Genomic DNA, 25,546 nt, shown 5'->3' with positions numbered 1-25,546 from the left:
TCCTCAGATCCCTTTTCATGCTTTCCACTCCCCTCCCGGGCGTCCACTCTGTTGCAAATCGGCAAACTTTACCTTCTAACCCTTCGGCAATGTCACTCACAAATATATTGAACAGAATCGGCCCCAGCACCGATCCCTGAGGCACTCCGCTACTCACCTTTCCCTCCTCCGAGCGAACTCCATTTACCACCACCCTCTGTCGTCTGTCCGTCAACCAGTTCCTAATCCAGTTCACCATTTCGGGACCTATCTTCAGCCCATCTAATTTATTTAAGAGCCTCCTGTGAGGAACCGTGTCAAAAGCTTTGCTAAAATCTAAGTAGATTACGTCTATAGCGCGTCGATGATTCAATTCTCCAGTTGCCCAATCAAAGAATTCAATGAGATTATTTATGCTAGTATTACCAAATTCAATCTGAAAGGTTTACAAACTATTCAGAATACTGCACCCCGCGTCATACGTCAGGCTTCTAAATACAATAGGGCCTCCCCTCTTTTGGAATGGTTCAATGGAGTCCCATTGAATTTAGCATAAAATTTTAAATCCTTACACTAACCCATAAAGCACTTCATACTGCCACCCCATCCTATCTTGCAGCCTTGACCATCCCCTACACACCTGCTCATACTCTCCATTTATTAACCGATAATAGACTGGTTCTGCCCCCGCCTTCGAAGGCAAGGTGGAAATCCACTTGTTCATTAGCTTTCCATTGTTATCCCCAGCTTTACGGAATTTGCTGCCTCAGTCTATCAGACTGGAGAACTCATATTCTCGTTTTTGGGTAGCGCTTAAAACACACTACTACCAATCAATCTTCATCACTGGCTGAGCTTTGCTGACTGGACGACTACACAGGTCTCCAGAAGTTTTTTTTTTTTTGAATTGTTGGTCTTTGAAATTTGACTGCTGTTTAAGCGGATTGATTTTATCTTTTAGTGTGAAAGTTTTATCTGTTTTCTATCCTATTTTAGATGGAGTTGTAAAAAGTTTTAATGTATGTTTATTTTATTGTATTGCATGTTATGCGAACCGTTCTGATTTGCCACGCAATATCATTTCTACTGTACTGACGTTTATCATATTTCTGTTATATGATTGTTCTATAGTGCTGTTACACGTGTATATTTTCTGACAGTGTATCATGTTAGTTCTATTACTAGGTTTCAGTTTACCATTTCCAAATTTACCTCATTCATTGTATTTAGGTTTTTATTTGGTCATTTACAATTGTTATGCTGTTAACAAAACTGTACGTTTTACGTTACATTTAAATAGTAACATAGTAGATGACTGCAGAAAAAGACACGCATGGTCCATCCAGTCTGCCCAACAAGATAAACTCATATGTGCTACTTTTTGTGTATACCTTGATTTGTACCTGTCCTCTTCAGGGCACAGACCGTATAAGTCTGCCCAGCACTATCCCCTCCTCCCAACCACCAGCCCCGCCTCTGCCACCCAATCTCGGCTAAGCTCCTGAGGATCCATTCCTTCTGAACAGGATTCCGTTATGTTTATCCCACGCATGTTTGAATTCCGTTACCGTTTTCTTTTCCACCACCTCCCGCGGGAGGGCATGCCAAGCATCCACTACTCTCTCCGTGAAAAAAAATACTTCCCGACATTTTTCTTGAGTCTGCCCCCCTTCAATCTCATTTCATGTCCTCTCGTTCTACCGCCTTCCCATCTCCGGAAAAGGTTCGTTTGCAGATTAATGCCTTTCAAATATTTGAACGTCTGTATCATATCACCCCTGTTCCTCCTTTCCTCCAAGGTATACATGTTCAGATCAGCAAGTCTCTCCTCATACGTCTTGTAACACAAATCCCATACCATTCTCGTAGCTTTTCTTTGTACTGTTTCTCTTTATTGATGAAAGTGCAATCAACCAATTTATCACACATATATATATAAACTAACCAACAGCATCAGAAAAACAGCAGACATAAAATAACTTTGATCATTTTCAACACCTTCCTGGAAGTAGCAAGTAGTCTCCATCTTCCCCTCTGCAAATTTGATGTTAAACTGCTGTATATTGCCTTGGGTGAATCTCTTCATAAAGGCAGTTAATAAATCCCAATAAATAAATAAATAAATATGGTAATTGAGTGCTCTGCTGTGCCTATTCAAGTATATCATTTCTATTGTGCTTCCACTGGGAACAGCATTACCTGTGTTATACGAATGCACTTTCCATGCTGGTTTCATTTCTACTCTGAGAGAAGATCCACCAGCAAGCGGAAAACTCAAGCACCCCACGGTAAAAACAATAATGTGTAAAAAGTGGGAGTACGACCAAGGATACCAGAAACTGGAAGATGTTCTTAAATAAAAAACTTTATTAAAGGTTTGAAGATTCATTAAAGGTTTGAAGACTCGACACGTCGTGTTTCGGCCGTCAGGCCTGCATCAGGAGTCTGCTGTGCAGAGTGCTGCAGAGCAATGACGATGGAAATCCTCTGAAGATTTTACAGCAGTCTCTTGCACGGAGAATTGCTAAATGGTAATAAGGTTGATTCTTCAAAAATAACGTGGTAGTCTTTAGAAAGACTATTTAAAATGTCCGTGCAGACTCCTGATGCAGGCCTGACGGCCGAAACACGACGTGTCGAGTCTTCAAACCTTTAATGAATCTTCAAACCTTTAATAAAGTTTTTTATTTAAGAACATCTTCCAGTTTCTGGTATCCTTGGTCGTACTCCCACTTTTTACACATTTTCATTTCTACTCTGTCATTTATCATTTTTACTGTACGAGCGTTTTACTTTCTGATACTGTATCATGTTACTCCTATTTCTAGGATTCAATTTTACCATCTCCAAGTTTACCTCAGTAATTGTATTTATGTTCATGTTTGTCTGTTTATTTATCACTCGAGGCGGTGTTAACAAAATAAGCTGTTCCTGCTTTCACCTCCTTCATCGCTTTATAAAGGCAGTTAATAAATCCCTAGAAATCAGTAAACAAATAAACTAAAAACGTTACGAGTCTGCCTTGCTGTAGAGCAGTGATGGGCAACCTTTTGAGCTTGGTGTGTCAAAATTCGCCAAAAACCGAGCATAACTCGGGTGGTGTGTCACTTCGAGAAAAAAAACATACTTTCGCGATATTTATAGTTTAAATAACAAAAATGTATAATTGTAATATATAACTGTATTTAATAAACCAAAAACTAATTATTTAACTTACTACTACTACTATTACTACTATTTAGCATTTCTATAGCGCTACAAGGCATACGCAGCGCTGCACAAACATAGAAGAAAGACAGTCCCTGCTCAAAGAGCTTACAATCTAATAGACAAAAAATAAATAAAGTAAACAAATCAAATCAATTAATGTGGACGGGAAGGAAGAGAGGAGGGTAGGTGGAGGCGAGTGGTTACGAGTCAAAAGCAATGTTAAAGAGGTGGGCTTTCAGTCTAGATTTAAAGGTGGCCAAGGATGGGGCAAGACGTAGGGGCTCAGGAAGTTTATTCCAGGCGTAGGGTGCAGCGAGACAGAAGGCGCGAAGTCTGGAGTTGGCAGTAGTGGAGAAGGGAACAGATAAGAAGGATTTATCCATGGAGCGGAGTGCACGGGAAGGGGTGTAGGCCTGGAACAGAACAAAAAAAAAAAGTGTCTAGGGGGCTGCAGTTGGATTCTAAACCCTGAACTTACCTGCCGCTATTTCTAATGGCGGGAAATGGCACCCATAATTTATTTTCCCTTTTTGTTTTCCCTCTCTCATAACGAATTGCTACAAACAAGTAGTGAAAGGAGCATTATAAAAGCAATGACAAGTGATTTCTTAGCTGGACCGGTATTTTTAGGAACTTCCCAAACAAGTGTGGAGCAGGAGCAGCAGTCAGTGTCCAAGTACAGCTGAGCTAAGGCTGCAACAGGATCACCGAGAGAAAGAAAGCGGCTGACCCGACTTTATTTGTCTGAAGAGAGCAGCAGTTGCCTGGGTTACTCGCACTCAGCACTCAGGTTCAACATTTAATCACAATTGCCTCGAGCCTCAGGCAGTTTTTTTCACCTGGCTGAGCTACAACTGCAGTGAGCTGTGATTGGTTGTAGGGAGCCTGTCTGGCGCCTAAAAGGGCACTCCTAATTGGATGATTCTGACGAAGAGGACTGCTGGTTACCAAGGCTGCGAGGTGGGGCGGAGCAGGGGGGTTCCGACTCGGAGGGGGGTTCTGAAGCTGCGCGATAAGACCACCAACGCCCGTCGCCCCTGCCTAAGACCGGCCCTGGCAGTAAGAGCAGGCAGGCTGGGTTCTATTTGCTGCCTGCTTTCAACCCGCGTGTCATCCAAAATGGCTACGCGTGTCAATGCTGACACGCGTGTCATAGGTTCGCCATCATGGCTGTAGAGTGTTACGAGGGTGCTGTTATTTATTTATTAGGATTTATTTACCACCTTTTTGAAGGAATTCACTCAAGGCGGTGTACAGTAAGAATAGATCAAACATGAGCAGTAGGCAAGTACGGATACTTTTATTCTAATCTTGAAAGAGTATCACAAGTGTGCACACTTTCCATTTCTCATTTGTGCAGGTGGCTGGGAAGGGAAAAGAGTGCACATATATTTGCAAATGGAAGGTATACAAATGCATTGCTCCCCTCACATAAGCATGCTCACAAGGAATGCCTCTTTTTCCTATGGCTACAAGTCTATCCACTGTGGGAGTCCGCATATACTTTGAGCTGCTCACAGAAGAGCCGGATTATTGAAGTAAATTGCTATTTGCTCTGGTAAACAGCTGTGATATTTTTTTCTAGAGCTGCATGCTGTTTCCTGGTCACATCATGGGTACGTTGGTAGGCAGAAGACCCCATTGTTCTTCCCCCCAGGCTCTGAGTCTGTCACTCTGGGACAGTGACTGAACTCCCCACCCCCTCACAAGCCTGGCACTCAGTGTGCCCCCCCCCCAAAGTCTAGCACTTCCAGTGACACTGATCCCCTATGCATGTCACTCCCTGAGACATTCAAACTTCTCCTCTCAGCCTAGCAATCTCTCACACATTGATTTTCTGAGCATGTCACTGTCTTAAGATACTATATACTCCCACGTCCCACAAGGTGCTCACTTCCTGGACCACTGACCCCACCAAGTCCATCACTCTCAGAGCCAGTCACTCCCTTGAGACACACACTTCCTGAGCCAACTTCTCCTCTCAGCCTAGCAATCTCTCACACATTGATTTTCTGAGCATGTCACTGTCTTAAGATACTATATACTCCCACGTCCCACAAGGTGCTCACTTCCTGGACCACTGACCCCACCAAGTCCATCACTCTCAGAGCCAGTCACTCCCTTGAGACACACACTTCCCGAGCCAACTTCTCCTCTCAGCCTAGCAATCTCTCACACATTGATTTTCTGAGCATGTCACTGTCTTAAGATACTATATACTCCCACGTCCCACAAGGTGCTCACTTCCTGGACCACTGACCCCACCAAGTCCATCACTCTCAGAGCCAGTCACTCCCTTGAGACACACACTTCCTGAGCCAACTTCTCCTCTCAGCCTAGCAATCTCTCACACATTGATTTTCTGAGCATGTCACTGTCTTAAGATACTATATACTCCCACGTCCCACAAGGTGCTCACTTCCTGGACCACTGACCCCACCAAGTCCATCACTCTCAGAGCCAGTCACTCCCTTGAGACACACACATCCTGAGCCAACTTCTCCTCTCAGCCTAGCAATCTCTCACACATTGATTTTCTGAGCATGTCACTGTCTTAAGATACTATATGCTCCCACACCCAACAAGGTGCTCACTTCCTGCACTGACCCCACCAAGTCCATCACTCTCAGAGAAGGTGCTCACTTCCTGGACCACTGACCCCACCAAGTCCATCACTCTCAGAGATGCTGACCCCACCCTCCCAAGACAGTCACTCCCTTGAGACACACACTTCCTGAGCCCATTACTCCCAGACTCCTTCTCCCAATCCCTAAGAAGCCTACCTCTCCCCCTAGAGACACTACCCCCCTCCCACACCTTTCTTTTCTTGAGACACTGACGCCCTCCTCTGATTCCACTGCTTCCTAAGACACTAATATGGAGCCCGTCAGTCCCTCCTTGAGCCTGTCAGTTCCTGGGACCCTAGCTCCACCCCCCCTCCCCTGGATTTTTAGACACTGATACACTCTGATTTTGTCACTCCCTGGGACATTCACTCCACTCCGAGACTGTCATTCACTAAAATATTGACCCATCCTGAGCCCATCACACCCTGAGGCACTGACCATCCCCCCTCCCTGAGCCTGTTACTCCCTGAGATACTGATCTCGCCTCCTGACTCCATTACTTCTAAACAGGCTGACCCACCAACACCTCCCCCCAAATTATTCCTTGAGGCACTGACCTCCCTCTGATTCTGCTGCTCCCTGAGACAGTGTTTCCCCCATCATTCCTTGGAACAATGATTCCTACCACCCCAAAACCTTCTGTTACATATTTCCCACTGAACCTTTTCTTTTCATAAGACAGTGACTCGTCATTTCTTGAGTCACAAACTCCTCATGATGTGCAAAATGACTGCAGTGATGACATTTCAGCAATGGAAAAGAATACATACAGTCCGCTGACTCCATAGGGGCTGTGTGTGAGGTGGCACTGCCCTGAAGGATGATATCTCCCAACAGGTGGGCAAAGAGGGGGATGGCACCAAACAGCCCTCCAATATCTTCGAGAATTCAGGGAGGAAAGAAGATGATATATTCAGAATTTTATATACTAACAATAGACTTACAACTTCAAAGGAATATGCTACACAAAAGGACACATCATATCACTTATACTCTTAAATATACTACACTATGGAGGTCCTTTTACAAGAGTTAGGTGGCTTTTACGGTATGTGCCCATACATTTCAATAAAAATTGCTCTATCAGCATTTACACCTCATATGTGTGAACAGACCTAGGGTTTCGAAGTGTGAGTGAGGGGCAGCTATGCTTAACGCCGTAAACAGGGTATGCATGGCAGGGGGGTGCCAACATTCGAGGGGGTGCCAGAAACTGCTATGCTTACCCCTGCGCTATGCTCTACTGGCCACTGCCACCACATACTACAGCCCTCCCAAGACCTACCTTGATCCTTGAAGGCCACCCTGGTGGTGTGGTGGCTTCTGCAGCTACAGGGGCAGGAAAAAGACCCACTCTTTCCTACCTTCTGCTGCTACTCCATCTCCACTTTGCTCTTCTGTGCCATGGATGGCCCTGCCGTATTTTAAAAATGGCTGCCAAGACTGCAGCTGAAGTCTTGGCAGCCATTTTGGGAAAACACAATGGCGCCACCTGCAGCACGGAACAGCATAGCGGCGACGGAGTAGCAGCAGTGGGCAGGAAAGAGTGGGATTCTTTCCCTGCCCCTGCAGAGGCCACTACACCAGCAGGAAGGGCAGCAAGGTAGGACTGTAGTATGTGGGAGGGGTATGGCAGGGCAGGTTTTGGCACAGTATAAGTCATCACTAGGACAAAATATAAGAAAACCAATGGAATGCATTAGGGGCTTATAGCCCATTTAGTTATGTTAAAACAAATGAGAGATCTGCGTGAAAGAAAATATGCATTTTTATTATGTTGACTTATGAAAACCATTTGTCCCTGAAACATGCTCAAAACAGAATAGTCCATTTGAACAAGAGAGATGAGGTGAAGATGTGATTCTATGTGTTCCAATCAGGGCCGTGCCTAGGGTCTCCGGCGCCCCCCTGCAGTTGGCCCCGCCGGCGCGCCCCCCCCCCGAAAACGATCGCTACACTACCCGCCCTCTTCTCCCCAGATCCTTTTCCTTTTTGTTTAAATTTACCTCTCCGGCGCGCGGCAGCGTAGCGTTAGTGAGAAGGAGGCGGCGCTCCCCCGCCCCGACGCGCTCAGTGTCCCGCCTTCTTCTGACGTCATTTCTGACGTCAGAAGAAGGCGGAACCGAGCGAAGGGAAGAGACTGACACGTCGGGGCGGGGGAGCGCCGCCTCCTCACTAACGCTACGCTGCCACGCGCCGGAGAGGTAAATTTAAACAACAACAAAAAAAAGGACAAGGATCTGGGGAGAAGAGGGCGAGGTAAGCATGGTGCGGCGGGGCGCCCCCCAGAGGATGGCGCCCTCCTGCCATGCTTACCTCGCTTACCGTGTCGGCACGGCCCTGGTTCCAATGAAAGGCGAGTTTAATTTTATTTCTAATCTTTATAATACCAGGCTTCCCAAGGCAGATTACAGTTAAGATGAACCCATCACTAACAGGATATCCTCACTGAAATAGAAATTTGGCCATGTATTACTGTATTGTATAGAACAGAGTAGAAAAAGGAGCACAAAATGCTCTATCAGCGAGTGGCCTAGTGGTTAGGGTGGTGGACTTTGGTCCTGGGGAATTGAGTTCAATTCCCACTTCAGGCATAGGCAGCTCCTTGTGACTATTGATACTATTGGAGATTCTACATGGAATGTTGATATTGGAGATTCTACACGCAAACTATTGGAGATTCTACGTGGAATGTTGCTACTACTGGAGATTCTACACGCAAACTATTGGAGATTCTACGTGGAATGTTGCTACTACTGGAGATTCTACATGGAATGTTGCTATTCCACTAGCAACATTCCATGTAGAAGGCTGCGCAGGCTTCTGTTTCTGTGAGTCTGACGCCCTGCACGTACGTGCAGGACGTCAGACTCACAGAAGCAGAAGCCTGCGCGGCCACATTGGTGATCTGCAAGGGCCGACTTCTACATGGAATGTTGCTAGTGGAATAGCAACATTCCATGTAGAATCTCAAATAGTAGCAACAGTGGAGGAGTGGCCTAGTGGTTAGGGTGGTGGACTTTGGTCCTGGGGAACTGAGTTCGATTCCTACTTCAGGCACAGGCAGCTCCTTGTGACTCTGGGCAAGTCACTTAACCCTCCACTGCCTGCCGCATTGAGCCTGCCATGAGTGGGAAAGCGCGGGGTACAAATGTAACGAAAAAAAATGTAGCCTTTATAAGTGCTGCTTCCACCAGCTCCAATAATCTTTTAAGCAGTTTTAGTGATATTCAATTTTATTTCATGATATTTATATCTACATATGGAAAGCTTTAAAAAAAAAAACAAAAAGTAAAAAATAACCCCCCACCCCCACCTTTTGTTCTTCACCTTTTAAGGCACTGGGCTGAAAAAGTGTGCAGGGTGGAAGAAGGGGGGAGGGAGAAGAGAGAAAGGAGATGCTGAACCCTGGGGGGAGGGGGGGAGGAGGGGTGCCAACCAGTGTTGCCAGGTGGGCGGTTTTACCGCCCAATTGGGCGGTTTTCCGCGACCCGCCACGGGAAATTTTTGCCCGCGGCGGGTTGCGGTTTTTTGGGCTGCTTTTTGGGCTTCAGGGCGGTTTTTTGGGCGGCTTTTTCGGCCGCGGGGGGCGGGGTTAGTGACGTTTTTGGGCGGGGTTAGTGACGTTTTGGGCGGGGCCGATGACGTGGGAGGCGGGGCCGGTGACGGGGGTGATGGGGCCGGTGACGGCGGGGGCGGGGTTGATGACGGCGGGGGCGGGGGTGATGACGCGGGGGTGGGGGTGTCAGGGGCGGGGTTTGAGTTTGGGCGGGTTTTGGGCGGTTTTTATGCTGGATTGGGTGGGAAAAAAATTTTCCACCTGGCAACACTGGTGCCAACTGATAGTTTGCAGGAGGGCAAGAGAGACCCTAGCACCGGCTCTGCTGCTTATCCCTCAAGCCTTAAACTCCACCTCAAAAAGCCATAGTTGAGGTTCAGAACTTGTCTCCTTGATTGCCTCCTCTTAGACAGGATCCTTTTACAAAATTAGCTAGAAGCCGGTTAGCCAGCTAGAGTTTACAGTTTTTAATGAGTTATGTTTTCTCCCCTCCTCTCCATTTACTATTCGCGTTCTCCCTTTGCGTTACTCTCTGTGTATTTTCGCTCTTTCCTATCATTAATGGAGTTCCATTTCCCTTCCCACTCTTCAACCAGGCCTTTACTGGAAGAAGTAACTAACTGGTTAGTCTCACTCACACACACAGGGAGTACTCAGGTTGCATATACTGCAGCAGGACATGTTTACCTACTCCTACTCTAGCTAAGATAACATTTAACCATTTCTCTGACCTCATGTGCAACTTTCTTTAACCTTACTTTCTAACTCTTCCTACTTTCTTACCCTTCGATATGTTACATCTTTGCTTGACCCTTCGCTATCACCTATAATGTTCTATTACGTATTGTGTTGACATTGTAAATAGTATACAATGCTATATTTTGTATTGTTTTTGAATATTTTTACTGCTGTAATTGTCTATTGCTCATGGTTGATCTATTCTTACTGCATTCCGCCTCGAGTGAATTTTTTTTTTTTAATTTACATTTGTACCCTGCGCTTTCCCACTCATGGCAGGCTCAATGCGGCTTACATGGGGCAATGGAGGGTTAAGTGACTTGCCCAGAGTCACAAGGAGCTGCCTGTGCCTGAAGTGGGAATCGAACTCAGTTCCTCAGTTCCCCAGGACCAAAGTCCACCACCCTACCCACTAGGCCACTCCTCCACTGCTGCTACTATTTGAGATTCTACATGGAATGTTGCTATTCCACTAGCAACATTCCATGTAGAAGTTGGCCCTTGCAGATCACCAATGTGGCCGTGCAGGCTTCTGCTTCTGTGAGTCTGACGTCCTGCACGTACGTGCAGGACGTCAGACTCACAGAAACAGAAGCCTGCGCAGCCTTCTACATGGAATGTTGCTAGTGGAATAGCAACATGCCATATGGAATCTCCAATAGTAGCAACATTCCATGTAGAATCTCCAGTAGTAGCAACATTCCATGTAGAATCTCCAATAGTAGCAATATTCCATGTAGAAGTCGGCCCTTGCAGATCACCAATGTGGCCGCGCAGGCTTCTGCTTCTGAGAGTCTGACGTCCTGCATGTACGTGCAGGACGTCAGACTCACAGAAACAGAAGCCTGCGCAGCCTTCTACATGGAATGTTGCTAGTGGAATAGCTGAAACCACTAGAATCTCCGATCTCAAAATCTTTGGTAATTACAATCAAGCTTTTCACATATCCAAAGAAAAGAACTAAGTGTGTGCAAACAGCATATTTAACAAAAACTTTTTATTGTTTCTTTAATTGTTTTAATTGTTTTATATATATCTGTTTTTGTATATATGTATATAAATATGGAAGATAGTTTTAAACATAATTTTGAACCTAAATCATAGAGTTCCATTCCACAGACTCATTCAGTCCGTGAGGATTAACAGTATGTAACCTGTGTATCCACCACTGTTCTCTCCGTGTTAATACTGTTAATACTGTTAATCCTCACGGACTGAATGAGTCTGTGGAATGGAACTCTATGATTTAGGTTCAAAATTATGTTTAAAACTATCTTCCATTTGGTAGATTAAATATTACAGATTTTTCTTGTTTCTTTTTCTCCTTTTTTCTTCTTTTTGTTCTCAAATTATGCTAAGTTGGACGGGAGAAGTATTATAAGTATAATTAGTTCCCAGTAAATGTGTAATCATTAAAGGAGGTGTTTACACATCCTTTGATTTGGGGGTCTTTTTTGTAACAGATATTTAGGCGAGATTCTGATTAGTATTAGATTTTTTACCAACACGAAGATTCTTGTTCCTAAGTGATGCGCCAGCATCGTGCAGTCAATAAATAGCGCCGGTCAAGAATAACCCAGTGTACTGCGAGAGTCGGCGTGCATAGACTGTTGAGAATTCAAGACGGGCAAGATTAACCCGAGTCCCTGATGAAAACATTGAAACCCGCGGCGTCGGGCGCAATTTAGGGGAAGCCAAAGAGGACTTCAACAGCGAGAGACATGCAGTAACGTCTAAGATAAGTTTGAGTTTTTCATTATTATTATTCTTATTTAGAGCACGTACACTTTTGGGGCACTAGTGAAGTGTGTTTGCAACAGCACTTATAAATGGTTTAATAAGGGATTCCCCGATGAAGAGAGACCACGCCACTTGGCAATAAACAATGAAGTTGCCTTAAAGTGGTATTGTCCGAGGGTTCCCGAATAGTATATTTATATACATATATACAAAAACAGATATATATAAAACAATTAAAACAATTAAAGAAACAATAAAAAGTTTTTGTTAAATATGCTGTTTGCACACACTTAGTTCTTTTCTTTGGATATGTGAAAAGCTAGTGGAATAGCAACATTCCATGTAGAATCTCCAATAGTAGCAACATTCCATGTAGAATCTCCAATAGTATCTATTTTATTTTTGTTACATTTGTACCCCGCGCTTTCCCACTCATGGCAGGCTCAATGCGGCTTACATGGGGCAATGGAGGGTTAAGTGACTTGCCCAGAGTCACAAGGAGCTGCCTGTGCCTGAAGTGGGAATCGAACTCAGTTCCCCAGGACCAAAGTCCACCACCCTAACCACTAGGCCACTCTAATTCCTTCAAAAAGGCGGTATATAAATTCTAATAAATAAATAAATAAATGTGGTTTTGTATTAGCCTGTACACCGATCTGTTTTTCCTCGGCAGCTAGGACAGTCTAGTAAGCCCCAATAAACTATAATCCAGCACACGTAAGCACCTCCCGACTCGGCCAGGTATCCCAGGCAAAACTGGGACTTTTTACTTCTGGCCCATGCTTCACAAGGAGCACCAGAGTAACTGTGTGAACTATGGAGTATTCCAGATAAGCAGTTCTGGAGTGGCCGTTACCTACAGGAACATCTAGTTAAGACTGCATTGAATTAGAAAGTTGCATATGGACAGAAATCTAACCCGTCCCCGCTGGAATATTTATTTATTTATTGCATTTGTATCCCACATTTTCCCACCTTTTTGCGGGCTCAGTGTGGCTTACAATAGGATATGAATAACAGAGATACATTGGTTACAACTTGGTTATGGATTACATTGTGCAGAGTTGTGCGAGACATTCGAATATCAATTAGGAATATGACAATGGGACATCAACATAGAAGGAGACAATGGGAAGCTAAAGAGCAGTGTTAGACAAAGACATATGGTGTACATAGTTCCGTGGATAAGTGTATGATTGACTGGATTGCGGGATGAGGGATCAGAAGTGGATGTATGTTGCATTGATGAACAGTGAGTATGGACTCTATGTGTTTTGGCTCTTTCCGTAAGTTTGTTCAAACAGGTGAGTCTTCAGTAGTTTACGGAAGGAAGCTTGATCGTTAATCACTGTTAGGTTGCGCGGTAGTGTATTCCATCTCCGCCTGTACCTGCAAGTAATATCCTCCATCCCCGCCTGTCCCCTGTACTAAAATAACCCAACATAACAGTAGCCCATATTGATAAGGGGATTTAAAATGCTATCAACCATATCTACTAATTGCTAAGATAGCTCAGAAACACAAGGAAAGGATAGGTCGACTGGCCTGGAACTACACTTCCGTGGGAACCCCGCAGGACCTGGGTCCACCCCCATCACATCCCCGCAGACCTGGAGGGGATTCCTGTGGGAGACCAGTGGACCTAAAGGGGATCCGCATGGGATTTCCGCTAATCCTGTTCCCGTGCTGCACGCTGTACTGAATTCTCTGAGGTGCCACAGATCAGTTTCCCCGTGCTGCTCCGAACAGTGCCGTAAAATTACCGCCGGAACAGTGCAGGGAAAGAACGCCCTTATGATCAATGCTAATAACATGCAAACTTATGCACGTTATTAGTGTTGATCATAGGGGGACTTCTGCAGGAGAATTGAGCCTGGGCATGCGTGCAAGGCACAATCTTCCCATAGAAGAGGTTTGACATTTCCTCCTGGGCCTCCAGGCCCCCATGCCGCCAAACACAGGGGCCTGGAGGTCCCCCCACACGAATGCCCTGGTGGTCCAGTGGGACCCGGGACAGGGGGCCTGACGTGACCTAATCCCAACCCCCCTCGCCTCGTACCTAAGTTGGAGCAGGGACTACTTATTCCTTCCTTTTGTGCGGGTGCCACCTCAAAATGGCAGCGCCCTGCCCGGTGTATCCTGGGATGCACTGGGCGGGGCTTAACTTCTATATAAGGCATTTTATATGGAAGTGCTTTGGCCCTATGCATCCCAGGATGCACTGGGTAGTTCAGGGTGCCGCCATTTTGAGGTATCAGAGGAAGGGGTTGAAGGGAACCTCCTACTGCTAGACCACAAGGGCTAACATTTGGGGGAGTGGGTCACGTCAGGCCCCCTGTCGCAAGTTCCACTGGACCACCAGAGCATTTTTGTGTGTGTGTGTGTGTGTGTGTGTGGGGGGGGGGGGGGGGGGGGGGGGGTGAGGTGCCTGGGGGTCCAACGGATCCCCAGCCCCTTGTGATTGGTGGGAGTTTGGTGGGTCTGGAAGCATGCAAATGCATGCTGAACAGGGTCTCTTCATTTCTCCCCAATGCTCTGACAAGCCCCAGTGCCATCTCCGAGCTGCCCTAGGGTTTGCTGTGAGAGCAGTGCCCTTGTTTGCAGGGAATCTAATAGCCCTGTTTAGCATTCATTTGCATACTCATTGCATTCAGAGCCAGTGAGCTCGTTATTTCACGTGCTTGCTGGCTCTGAACATTTTGCGGCAGCAAATGCGGGTGGTAGTCTGGCGCTAATAGCCTCTACTGCCCACATTTGCTTCTGAGCATCAGGCCTGAGGAGAGAGCACCCAGCAAATTCTGTGGGTGTGAAACGCAGCACTGAGGCCTCATGTGCAATCCAGAACATCTGTGACAAGTGGAGAACTGCGTACTGTGCGAGTGCTAGACCCCAGCTGTGCCTGTACTTGTGCTCTGCGACAGCTACCATACTCTTTCTCCATTTGCTTGCTACAGAGTTCCCACAGATCCTGACAGTAACTCTCTGAGCTCCAGCTGTGTGCGTGTCTCAGCCCCATACTACCAGGGCCTCAACACTGTGCAAAAGCAGCAGTGGGCACCTGTTTATCTAAGAATCTGTTGTAGCATATTAGCAGGTTTCTATGACAGCCTGGCTGGATTAGTCTCTCACCTGATCTGTCCAGCTGGAATTTTCTGCAGGCGTCCTGGAGTCTGTCCGTAACATCCGATGCTTCTTGTGTTCTAGAGAGCAGATAATCTACGAGGAGTAGACAAGTGGAAAAAAAAAAGGCAAATTTCTGTTTGAATTCACAAGTTCCATCATAAAATTACGTTCTTCCAAGTCACAAACCCACTCTACTTGCTATAGTCTTGCTCTGCTTTTAAGATGACTCAGTACACAAAGACAAACTGTGGCCTGCTGGTCCACCGGTGGGCTTCCTAACCCACCTCTTCCTTTAAACTTATTTGGAAATGCTAGACCCTGTAGACTCTTTTTGCTACTTAGGCATTACTCTCGACTCCCAACTCACCTTTTTCCCACAGATTTCCAGGCTATGTAAGACTGACTTTTATATCCTTCGTCAGATGCACTCAGTCAGAAGATACTTTGAGCATGATAGCTTCCATTCTCTCATCCTCTCTCTACTTACTGCTACGTTGGACTATTGTAATATAGTTTATTTGGGCTGCTCCTAGTGAAATGTAAACAAACTGCAGTCCCTCCAGAAAACAGCTATGAATTTATTATATCATGCATGAAGATTTCTATCGTGTCTCCCTCTTGCTTCATAAACACCATTGGCTTCCAGTTGAAAACCAGATAATCTTAAAAACTCTTACCATCAGAGTTTGCAGGTTTAGCTGAAAGATGCTCTCTGCATTATACCCACGTGAATCTGAGGTACACTGGAGAGGGAGTTCAGAGACAGGGGCAAATGTTATAATGCCGTTGTATCGCTCCATGGTGCGACCGCACCTGGAGTATTGTGTTCAGTACTGGTCTCCGTATCTCAAAAAAGATATAGTAGAATTGGAAAAGGTACAGCGAAGGGCGACGAAAATGATAGTGGGGATGGGACGACTTTCCTACGAAGAGAGGCTGAGAAGGCTAGGGCTTTTCAGCTTGGAGAAGAGACGGCTGAGGGGAGATATGATAGAAGTGTATAAAATAATGAGTGGAATGGATCGGGTGGATGTGAAGCGACTGTTCACGCTATCCAAAAATACTAGGACTAGAGGGCATGAGTTGAAGCTACAGTGTGGTAAATTTAAAACGAATCGGAGAAAATTTTCTTCACCCAACGTGTAATTAGACTCTGGAATTCGTTGCCGGAGAACGTGGTACGGGCGGTTAGCTTGACGGAGTTTAAAAAGGGGTTAGATAGATTCCTAAAGGACAAGTCCATAGACCGCTATTAAATGGACTTGGAAAAATTCCGCATTTTTAGGTATAACTTGTCTGGAATGTTTTTACGTTTGGGGAGCGTGCCAGGTGCCCTTGACCTGGATTGGCCACTGTCGGTGACAGGATGCTGGGCTAGATGGACCTTTGGTCTTTCCCAGTATGGCACTACTTATGTACTTATGTAAATACCAGGCTGCTGGCGGGGGAGAGTGAGAGAGGGGAGCGTGGTGCTGGTGTTGGGTGGACCCACACCCACCCAAGCCCACATGTAGCTATCCTACTGGTCTGAAGTTGTCTAGTAACTCATCCTTCACTCTGGGATCCTACTGTGCCCCCAAGAGTCAGATAATACAATAGCAATGTCAAGAGGCAGCGATTCAAAGCTACATGGGCACAAGAAACTGGAAAAATACTTCCAGAAAATATTAGTTACTTAATGTATTCAGCAGCCTTGTTGAACAAACAGAAAGCTAAGAGCAGAGCTGTACCAATAGAATATTTTACTATTTGGCATTAAGCTTTAACATCAATATATATAAATGGCGAGTGTCGTACTCACTCGCAAATGCGCAGTAGAGACCCTCTCTGCCCCACCCCCGCGTCAATAAGTGATGAGGGCGGAACAGAGAGGGTCTCTACTGCGCATTTGCGAGGGACACCGCCGTCGCCAACGCTCCCCCCACCCGGAGTCACCGCCGCCACCCACCTTCCACCCGGTCGGGCCCTCGCTCCGCTATTGAAACAGCGAGGGCACGCAGCACACAGCTCTGCTGAACTGCCGTCGGCCTTCCTCCTTTTCTCTGCCTGTGTCCCGCCCTCGACGACGTTACGTCACACGAGGGCGGGACACAGGCAGAGAAGAAGGAAGGCCACGGCAGCTCAGCGGTAGAGCTGTGTGCTGCGTGCCCTCGCTGTTTCAATAGTGGAGCGAGGGCCCGACCGGGTGGAAGGTGGGTGGCGACGGCTCCGGGGGTGGGGGGGGGGGACGAACTCGGAGGGGGAGGGGGAGCGGCAGCGGCGAATTCGGTGGCGGGGTGGGGGGCTTTTCAACCCCCCCCCCTATACTAGCCCGTTTTTACGGGCTGAACGGCTAGTAACAAGTAATGAAAGAAGCAACGTGAAATCAGAGATCAAGTAGGATTTAGCACAGTAGAGCCCTAGATTATTTGTATTTGAATTTAAATCACTATACAGCCAAATACATATAATACAATTGGAGCAAAGTCAAATTGAGTACGAATACTCAGTACAACCCTAGCTAAAGGTCAATATTGAAAAGCTGACTGAACAGGCAAGATAAGTGGATTAACTTAGCCTGTTATTGTTATCCGATTTAAGACAGGTATGTGTGTGGCTCTAAATTCTATTTTTCTCAGCTAAATTTTAAAAGCCCAAATACCCTGACCCAGGCCCCATTTTCATCCTGTCAAGTTTTTGCAGATAGTTTTACCCATACCAATTTTATCAGATAAAAGGGAGGGGCAATTTAGCCACCTACATCTTACTCATGCTAACTGGGTAAATTGGGGGGGGGGGGGGGGAGTCGATATTGAGTTGGTGGCGCTCAGCATTTTGCAGACTGCCACCGGTGTTATGACTGGATATTCAATATTGGGCCATGTCCAGGGTCTGGCATTGAATTTCCTGGTTTATGGAGCCGGCTATACCACAGCCGGTTAAGTGCAATATTCAGCACTTAACCGGCTATGGTGAACACATAAAGACAGACTGACTTTCATGTGCTACTATTTATGTGGTTAACCTGGCTAGTTAAGTGATGAATATCATCACTTAACCAGCCAAAAGCTGACTCTGCCCCCAGAAAGTTTTGCATTAGGGGCTAACTGGACATTTTCAGCGGCACTACCCAGTAATATGCCTCTGAAAACGAGCGGTTAGCCCTGAACAAGTGACTTAACCAGCCGTTTCTAGTTGGTTACTGCAGGGGTGTAGCTATGTGGGGCCACGGGGGCCTGGGCCCCTGTAGATTTGGCCCTGGACCCCCTGCCGACGACCCTCTCGACCCCCCTTCCCGCCGCCAACGTGCAGGACGTCAGACTCAGAACAAAGGAAGAAGAGGATCTCGGCTGGCGGGGTTGGGGTCCCCTGCCACAAAGGTAGGCGACGGCAACGGCGGTGGGAGGGTTGGCGGTGGGAGGGGGGTCGAGAGGGTCGTCGTTGGGGGGGGGGGGGGGGCTAAAATGTGGCCCCTCACCTCGGGCTCTGGACCCCCCTCCCGCCAAAGTCTGGCTACGCCCCTGGGTTACTTTATATGCCGGGGATCTCGGTTTATATTTGAGTCTCTCTTCATCCGCCCCCCCCCCCCCCACAGTTTCCAGCATTTTGTCTTCTACGCCCCTCCCCCCCAAAGTTACCGACATTACTGCGGTTTCTACCTCCGGCTGACGCTAACAGAGAAAGCGGTGTGTTGGCCAGGGCAAGGCCTTCTGCTCGACTTGAGCACGAACAGATGCTCGAGGCCCTGCACATGGCTTTGTCTGTCAGTGTCAGCTGGAGGCAGGAACCATACCAATGCCAGCAGTTGTGAGGGGTGGAGGAAGAAATGCCAGCTACCGGGGGGGGGGGGGGGGGGGGGGGGGGGGGGTATGAAGAGGCTGCATACACTTGTACTGCTTGCCTGTTTGTTTTATAGCGAGCTGTAGAAAAAGGATGAACAAAGGGGGTTCTTGTATTCTCTTCTAAGTAGGGATGTGCACAGGTAAAACAATCTCAGTTCATTTTTGTCAGATTTTTTTTCATGTATTTGTGTTATTTGACAGGTTAAACAATTCTTATCTACCCGCCCCCCCATTTTATATTTGAGTTATCAGTTTCCTTCCCTTAAAAGGGGGAAAACTGCTATCTCAGTTTATACTCAAATAGGTTTATATTCGAGAATATATGGGAAACCACTTTGAATACTGACTTCTAAGCTAAGGCCACGGGTGCTGTCCTGGCAGAAGGGGCTTTACCTGCGGAGCTGGTACAGCTGATGTGCCCGGGATCTTCCAGTCTGCTTAGGGAGTCCTGCAGAATGCGCTCAGCCTCCTGGACGGTGCACTGCAGCAGTGCAAACTGCTCATCTCCTAGCCGCTGCTGCAAGGCCTGCACACTGCTCTCCTGCCGAAGGACACAGCCAGGTTACTGCCTGTCTCTGAAGTGACTGCAGACTCAGCTGCTGAGACCGGAAGGGGCTCATAATCCAGCTGAGGGTAACCATGTAAACAACACATCACAGAGAAAGAAAAAGGGCACTAAAGCAATGGGAAACGATCTGAGCTTTGGAAGGAAGGAGGTCTCAAAGGGTGGCAGACATTTCAGTCGCCTGCACCATTTCTTAAACCATCAGACTGGGACCCATTTAGACATCCAGTCCTATGTTCTGATGGACCTGTTACTTGTCTGAATTCTTATATAGGTAAAGAACGGGTAGATGTGAAGCGTCTGTTCACGCTTTCCAAAAACACTAGGACTAGGGGGCATGCGATGAAGCTACAATGTAGTAAATTTAAAACGAATCGGAGAATTTTTTTCTTCACTCAACGTGTAATTAAACTCTGGAATTCGTTGCCAGAGAATGTGGTAAAGGTGGTTAAGCTTAGCGGAGTTTAAAAAAGGTTTGGACGGCTTCCTAAAGGAAAAGTCCATAGACCGTTATTAAATGGACTTGGGGAAAACCCACTATTTCTGGGATAAGCAGTATAAAATGTTTTGTACTTTTATGGGGACTTGCCGGGTATTTGTGACCTGAATTGGCCACTGTTGGAAACAGGATGCTGGGCTCGATGGACCTTTGGTTTTTCCCAGTATGGCAATACTTATGTACTTATAACTACACATCTTTAAACATTTATTGTATGGCAATATTAATAGGGGTTGGGACAGGGAAACAGGTGCTATGAGACACAGAGAACAAGTGAGTGAGTGAATTAATGAGAAGAAGCAGGTAGTATAGTGAGCATTTCAGAACAGTTTTTGACAGAGTTCTGCCTTTGGTAAAACCACGCTGCCTTGAATTTTACAACTCATTTCATTCTAGAAAGTTCACTGTCCTTTCCATCTGGAGAACGTGGTGAAGGCGGTTAGCTTGGCAGAGTTTAAAAAGGGGTTAGACAGTTTCCTAAAGGACAAGTCCATAAACCACTACTAAACGGACTTGGGATTGACCACTGTCGTGGACAGGATGCTGGGCTCGATGGACCCTTGGTCTTTTCCCAGTGTGGATTACTTATGTACTTATCTTTCCCTCAACCGAGATAAGGCCTGTAGTCGCCCACCTCTTCCCTGTTATCACTTTTATAAAGAGGGCCCACATCAGCCCTTTTCCAATCCCGTGGGACCTCTCCTGTTTCCAAGGATCTATTAACATACATCGTTTAGAGAATCCACCAGACCTTTTGGAGGTCTCTTACTATCCTAGGATGCACCTAATCTGGTCCGTGGCATGGTCCACTTAGTTTTGCAAGTTGTTCATGAATGGTGTAGTATCTACTCCATCCCCACACGTGTTTGTGTGTCTGTCAATCATTTGGAGTCCTTCTCCGGAATTTTCTTCTATGAACACCAAAGAGAAGTAATTGCTTAGCACTTCCACATCACTCTGAACATATCATTCCTCAGAATTTTTGGAGTCTTGCAGTTCCACATTTGGCCTCCTTCTTCTATTCAATATACCTGATAAAATCTTTGTCACCTCACTTCACATATTTAGCCATCTTTTCTTCTATGCTTTGGTATCCTGATTTCTTTGTCTCTTTTAGTTCTGTACGCTATTCTTTTCCGAGCTCTTTTTGGGATGTTCTGTCTTTCGTGACTATTATCTGTTTTGCCTTATTTTTGCAGCTATTTCTTTGGAGAACTATATCAGTTTCCTTTTACTCTTACTTCTATTTACTTTCCTTACACAAAAATATGTTGCTCCATCTCTGGCCGTCTTCAAATCTAAGCTAAAAGCCCACTTTTTTTGATGCTGCTTTTAACTCCTAACCCTTATTCACTTGTTCTGAACCCTTATTTTATCATCCTCACTTTAATATTCCCTTATCTCTTGTTTGTCTGTCCTAATTAGATTGTAAGCTCTGTCGAGCAGGGACTGTCTCTTCATGTTCAAGTGTACAGCGCTGCGTATGTCTAGTAGCGCTATAGAAATGATAAGTAGTAATAGTAGTTTTTAAAGGCCTTTTCAGTTTAGTCCACAGGTTTTCCACTTCCTCTCACCCTGCCAACTCCTCTTCTTGGGTACTTCTCCATTTTGCTGAAGTCAGCGTGTTTGAAATCCAGAACTTTAACTGGATACCATCAATCTGTAGCATTGTTTGGATAAGTCTGGTCAGGATGAAAACCCCCCCTGCTGTCCTAAAGTTAGTCAGATAATTTATTTGAATAAGCTGCCTGAAGATCCTAGGGGCACACAATAAAGCTACAAAGTAGTAAATTTAAAATAAATCAGAGAAAATATTTCTTCACTCAACATTTAATTAAACTCTGGAATTCGATGCCAGAGAATGTGGTAAAAGCAGTTAGCTTAGCAGGGTTTAAAAAAGGTTTGGATACCTTCCTAAAAGAAAAGTCTATAAGCCATTATTAAAATGTACTTCGGAAAATCCACTGCTTATTTCTAGGATAAGCAGTATAAAATGTATTGCACTGTTTTCGGATCTTGCAGGTCCTTGTGACCTAGATTGACCACTGCTGGAAACAGGATACTGGGCTTGATGGACCTTCGGTCTATCCCAGTATGGCAATACTTCTGTTCTTATGTTGCTTAGTTAACTTTGACTTGAACATATCCTGCTCAAAATCTTTCCTCTTATATTCCACTGGATTTTAGAAGAAGTTTAAAAAAAAAAAAATTAAGAGTCCCCTTTTAGTTTTTCGTTTTTAACTGATAAATCATTTAGGAACAAACACCACAATCTTGTACTGATCCCTCTGCGTATCACCTTTATATCTAACCATCCTGATGTTGCTTCTACAACAGACAGCAGATGGGGTGCAGGGTGCTATAATGAGAATCTGGCTATAAGGAGATAAGGTGCAGGACGCTATTGAGTTTAGAGTGTGAGGGATAGAAACTGGCTGCTATAATAGTACGATAAGAGGCAGGATCAGGGATACAGGATGAGGAATAATTGCAGAATGCTATAGGCTAAGACAGCGTTTCCCAAGTCAGTCCTGGAGTACCCCCTTGCCATCTACAATAAATATGCATGAAAGACATTTGCCTACAATGGAGGCAGTGTATGCAAATCAATCTCATGCATATTCATTGTGGATATCCTGAAAACCTGACTGGACTGCTGAGACAGGTGGGGAAAAGCTGTGTGTATGTATGTGTGGGGGTGGGGGGGGGGGGAGGGAGGTACCTTCTCACTGAGCTGGCTCTGCAGAGTCTGGAGAGTTGTGCTGCTGTTCTCTTTCTCGGTGGCCAGGCAGCTCGTCACATGCTGTAGCTCTCCCTGTAATGTTGCCACCTGCTTTTCAAGTTGTGTTACTGCCTCCACCAGGCTGTCCTTCTCCTGCTGCAGACTGGCAACTCTGTCATTTAGTCCCAAACCAGACTGCGGGGACAAAACGTAAATATTGAAGGTATTCAGCTGCTTGTCAGATATAAAAGCAGTCAGCCTTGTTCAGATGAGCAAGTGTGCAAGTTTTGTATGTAGTATCTGGTAAAGAAAGCAGTGAAGTCAGGGAACCCCTGGCAAGGGAAAAGGGAGAGGGTACTGGCCAGACCTTGCGGTGGGAGGGGCCCAGAGCTCGAGGTGAGGGGCACATTTTAGTCTGCCGTCCCGCTACTGCCCCGTCCCCGCCGCCTCGCCCTTCCCCTCCCCCGCCGCCCTGCTGCTCCCCACCCACTGCTGCAGCAAAGTACCTTGGCTGGCGGGGGTCTCCAACCCCTGCCAGCTGAAGCTTTGTCCAGTGCTGGTCTCCGGCGTTGCCTGCCCTGGTCTCTCTTCCTCCTCACGTCCTAAACGTTCCTTTAAGTGAAACTGAGCATGCTTCAGTTTCACTAAAAGCAGTGTGCAGCACGTGAGGGGGAAGAGAGAGCAGGGCAGGCAACTCGGTAGCACCAGAGACCGGGCTGGACAAGGCTTCACTGGCGGATGTTGGGGATCCCCACCAACAATACCAGGGGCCCGGAGGTAATTTTGGGGGAAGGGGGCCCAGGCCTCCATGGCCCCACCTAGCTACGCCACTGTTCTGGAACCTGGCACGACAGACTGTGTGTTGGGGGGAGGGGGAAGGCGAGAATCTGTACCTGGAAGCAAGGACTGGGGGTTGTGGGATTACCTAGATGCGGCTCACCTGCTCAGAAACTTCTAGACTGCTCCTCAGTGCCTGTAGCTCCTGCTTGCTGGTGGTGAGTTCTTTCTGTAGAGTCTCCATAATTTCCATCTGCTCCTGAGACTGCAGAAAAGTCACAGTTGGGGTAAAGTTAGCAATGCAATGGCAACACACTAAGGGCTCACTGAAAACTTCAGCTCATTCTGTACGGTCCACACAAGTGCAGCTTCCATTCGTCTGGCAACTGTAGATGTAAATGCACAGGACCAGTACTTTGCCTTCAAACGTTTCAAGAACTGGCATAACATTTGCATTCTCACGCGCTGTTGCAGCAAAACCATTCTGCTGCCTCTGAGTTTGAATTATGCAGGCACAATCTCCAGTTGATTCTGTCCTGCCAGTAGAAAAATCCAAAATGGTGCCAGCTGACTCAACGTTATGGTGTTACGGCAATGTTATGGTGTTCCCCTATGACATGGTGTTACGGCAGCTTAGTAAATAAGAACCAAAATCTAGGAAAATGATTTGCAGGCCTGTGTGTACAATTTGGGGGGGGGGGGGGGGGGGGGGTCAATATTCAAAGTGATTGAACTAGCCAGAAATGGCGCCTGGCCAGTTAAATCACTTATTTGGGGCTAACTAGTCATATTCAATAGCACTTAACTGGTTAGTGCCACTAAAAATGTCTGGTAAGTGCCCAATGCAAAACTGGCCACATTGGGGCATTCCAGAGGCAGAGTCAACACTTGGCTGGTTAAGTGCCAATTATCACAAAATGCCTAGCGCCCACCTGGGGCTAACCCTACGGCCACCTAAAGTGTCTGTCCCAGACCTGCTCAGGCCTGCCTGCACCTGTGCACATTCTCTACACTGGCATACCCTCCACCCACTGCGCTGGATTCCGCTTGCCTCTGGGCATATCTCCCAGCTGCAACTTATTTCCCCGGTGGTTTCTAAGGACACTGGGACCACAATCCCAGGAGTCCCATAATTCCTAGAAAACACCCACAGACCGAGAACACAAACCGCCAGGATTCTTAGTTAGTCCAGGATAACAGAGCTAATAATCTAGTAAGTTTATTATCAGAAAAGTAGAACAGTGAACGGTGAAAAAAGGTGTAAACAGCAAACAATAACAGGTAAATTAGCAGGTATCAACATTAAACTAACTAGACACTTTCTTACTACCTGAGTAGTACCTGGGGAGTTCAGGAAAATAACTGCTCACAGGTTTTGAACAGGGTCTCAGTGTACTCTCCACACTCCCTCTCTGAGACTGGGGGAATCCAGCACATTCTGGCTGGATTTTATACTTTAGGGCCAATCAGAGCCCAGAGCATTAACACTGAGGGGTATTTGACCAATAGCAGTGCAGGTTACTTTCCCTCAGGGCTTAAGCTGAAAGGAAAACAGTCACCTCTGCTGGCCAAACAAGAGAAATACATGTTTTTTTTTTTTTTTTTTTATATTTATTTTTATTAACACAGTACAGCAGTGCTCACTCAGACATATCCAAAACTTCCAGTTATGTATGTACAGTAACACATAAAGACTCCATTTTGAAACTTACAAAACATCTAACCATAAATCATTGGCCTGGTTCGCACTACACACTGCATTTTCTGTTTTATTCCCCTTCCCCAATCATACTACACACTCAGCACTTTATCCCACTCCAGAACTCAACAGCTATCCCAAACGCTCCCCTCATACCCTCCCATTCCCTCCCCCCCCCCCCCCCCCCCCCCCCCTCCCTCATTGCCCTGTAAAGGTAGCACTTTTAAACAGGCTGTCCACAGGCCACGATATTGCCTGATAGCAAGCTTTGCTGAGGTGGCATAGATACGGCACTCGTTCTCGCCCACCATTCTCATTTTATTGTACCACACTTCTACCGGGGGGTGGTCTGGTTGTATCCAAAATTGTAGAATGGTCTTTTTGATCAATAAGAGGGATGTATATATAAATCTCCTATGTGACTTAGGAAGGCCCTGGGCAATCAGAAGGTCTTGGTCTCCCAACAGTAAGGTTGCATAATCCCACT

At 46.3% G+C, this 25,546-nt stretch overlaps 1 protein-coding gene across 2 annotated transcripts in view; it reads right to left on the bottom strand.

Moving 5' to 3' along the window:
• The window catches only part of HIP1 (huntingtin interacting protein 1), a 320,025-nt gene that overhangs the window by 66,800 nt on the left and 227,679 nt on the right, over window positions 1-25,546 (bottom strand). For both annotated transcript variants that reach the window (XM_030222554.1, XM_030222555.1), the window contains exons 17-21: window positions 23,524-23,625; window positions 22,584-22,778; window positions 19,191-19,338; window positions 14,983-15,069; window positions 6,587-6,694 (exon numbers count right to left, since the gene is read on the bottom strand). In XM_030222554.1, coding sequence (XP_030078414.1) covers window positions 6,587-6,694; window positions 14,983-15,069; window positions 19,191-19,338; window positions 22,584-22,778; window positions 23,524-23,625 — 640 coding nt within the window. The remainder of the gene's footprint in view (window positions 1-6,586; window positions 6,695-14,982; window positions 15,070-19,190; window positions 19,339-22,583; window positions 22,779-23,523; window positions 23,626-25,546) is intronic.

Source organism: Microcaecilia unicolor, chromosome 13, assembly GCF_901765095.1.
Source record: "Microcaecilia unicolor chromosome 13, aMicUni1.1, whole genome shotgun sequence".
Classification (NCBI taxonomy): Eukaryota; Metazoa; Chordata; class Amphibia; order Gymnophiona; family Siphonopidae; genus Microcaecilia; species Microcaecilia unicolor.
This window is presented reverse-complemented; position numbering and strand designations above follow the sequence as displayed.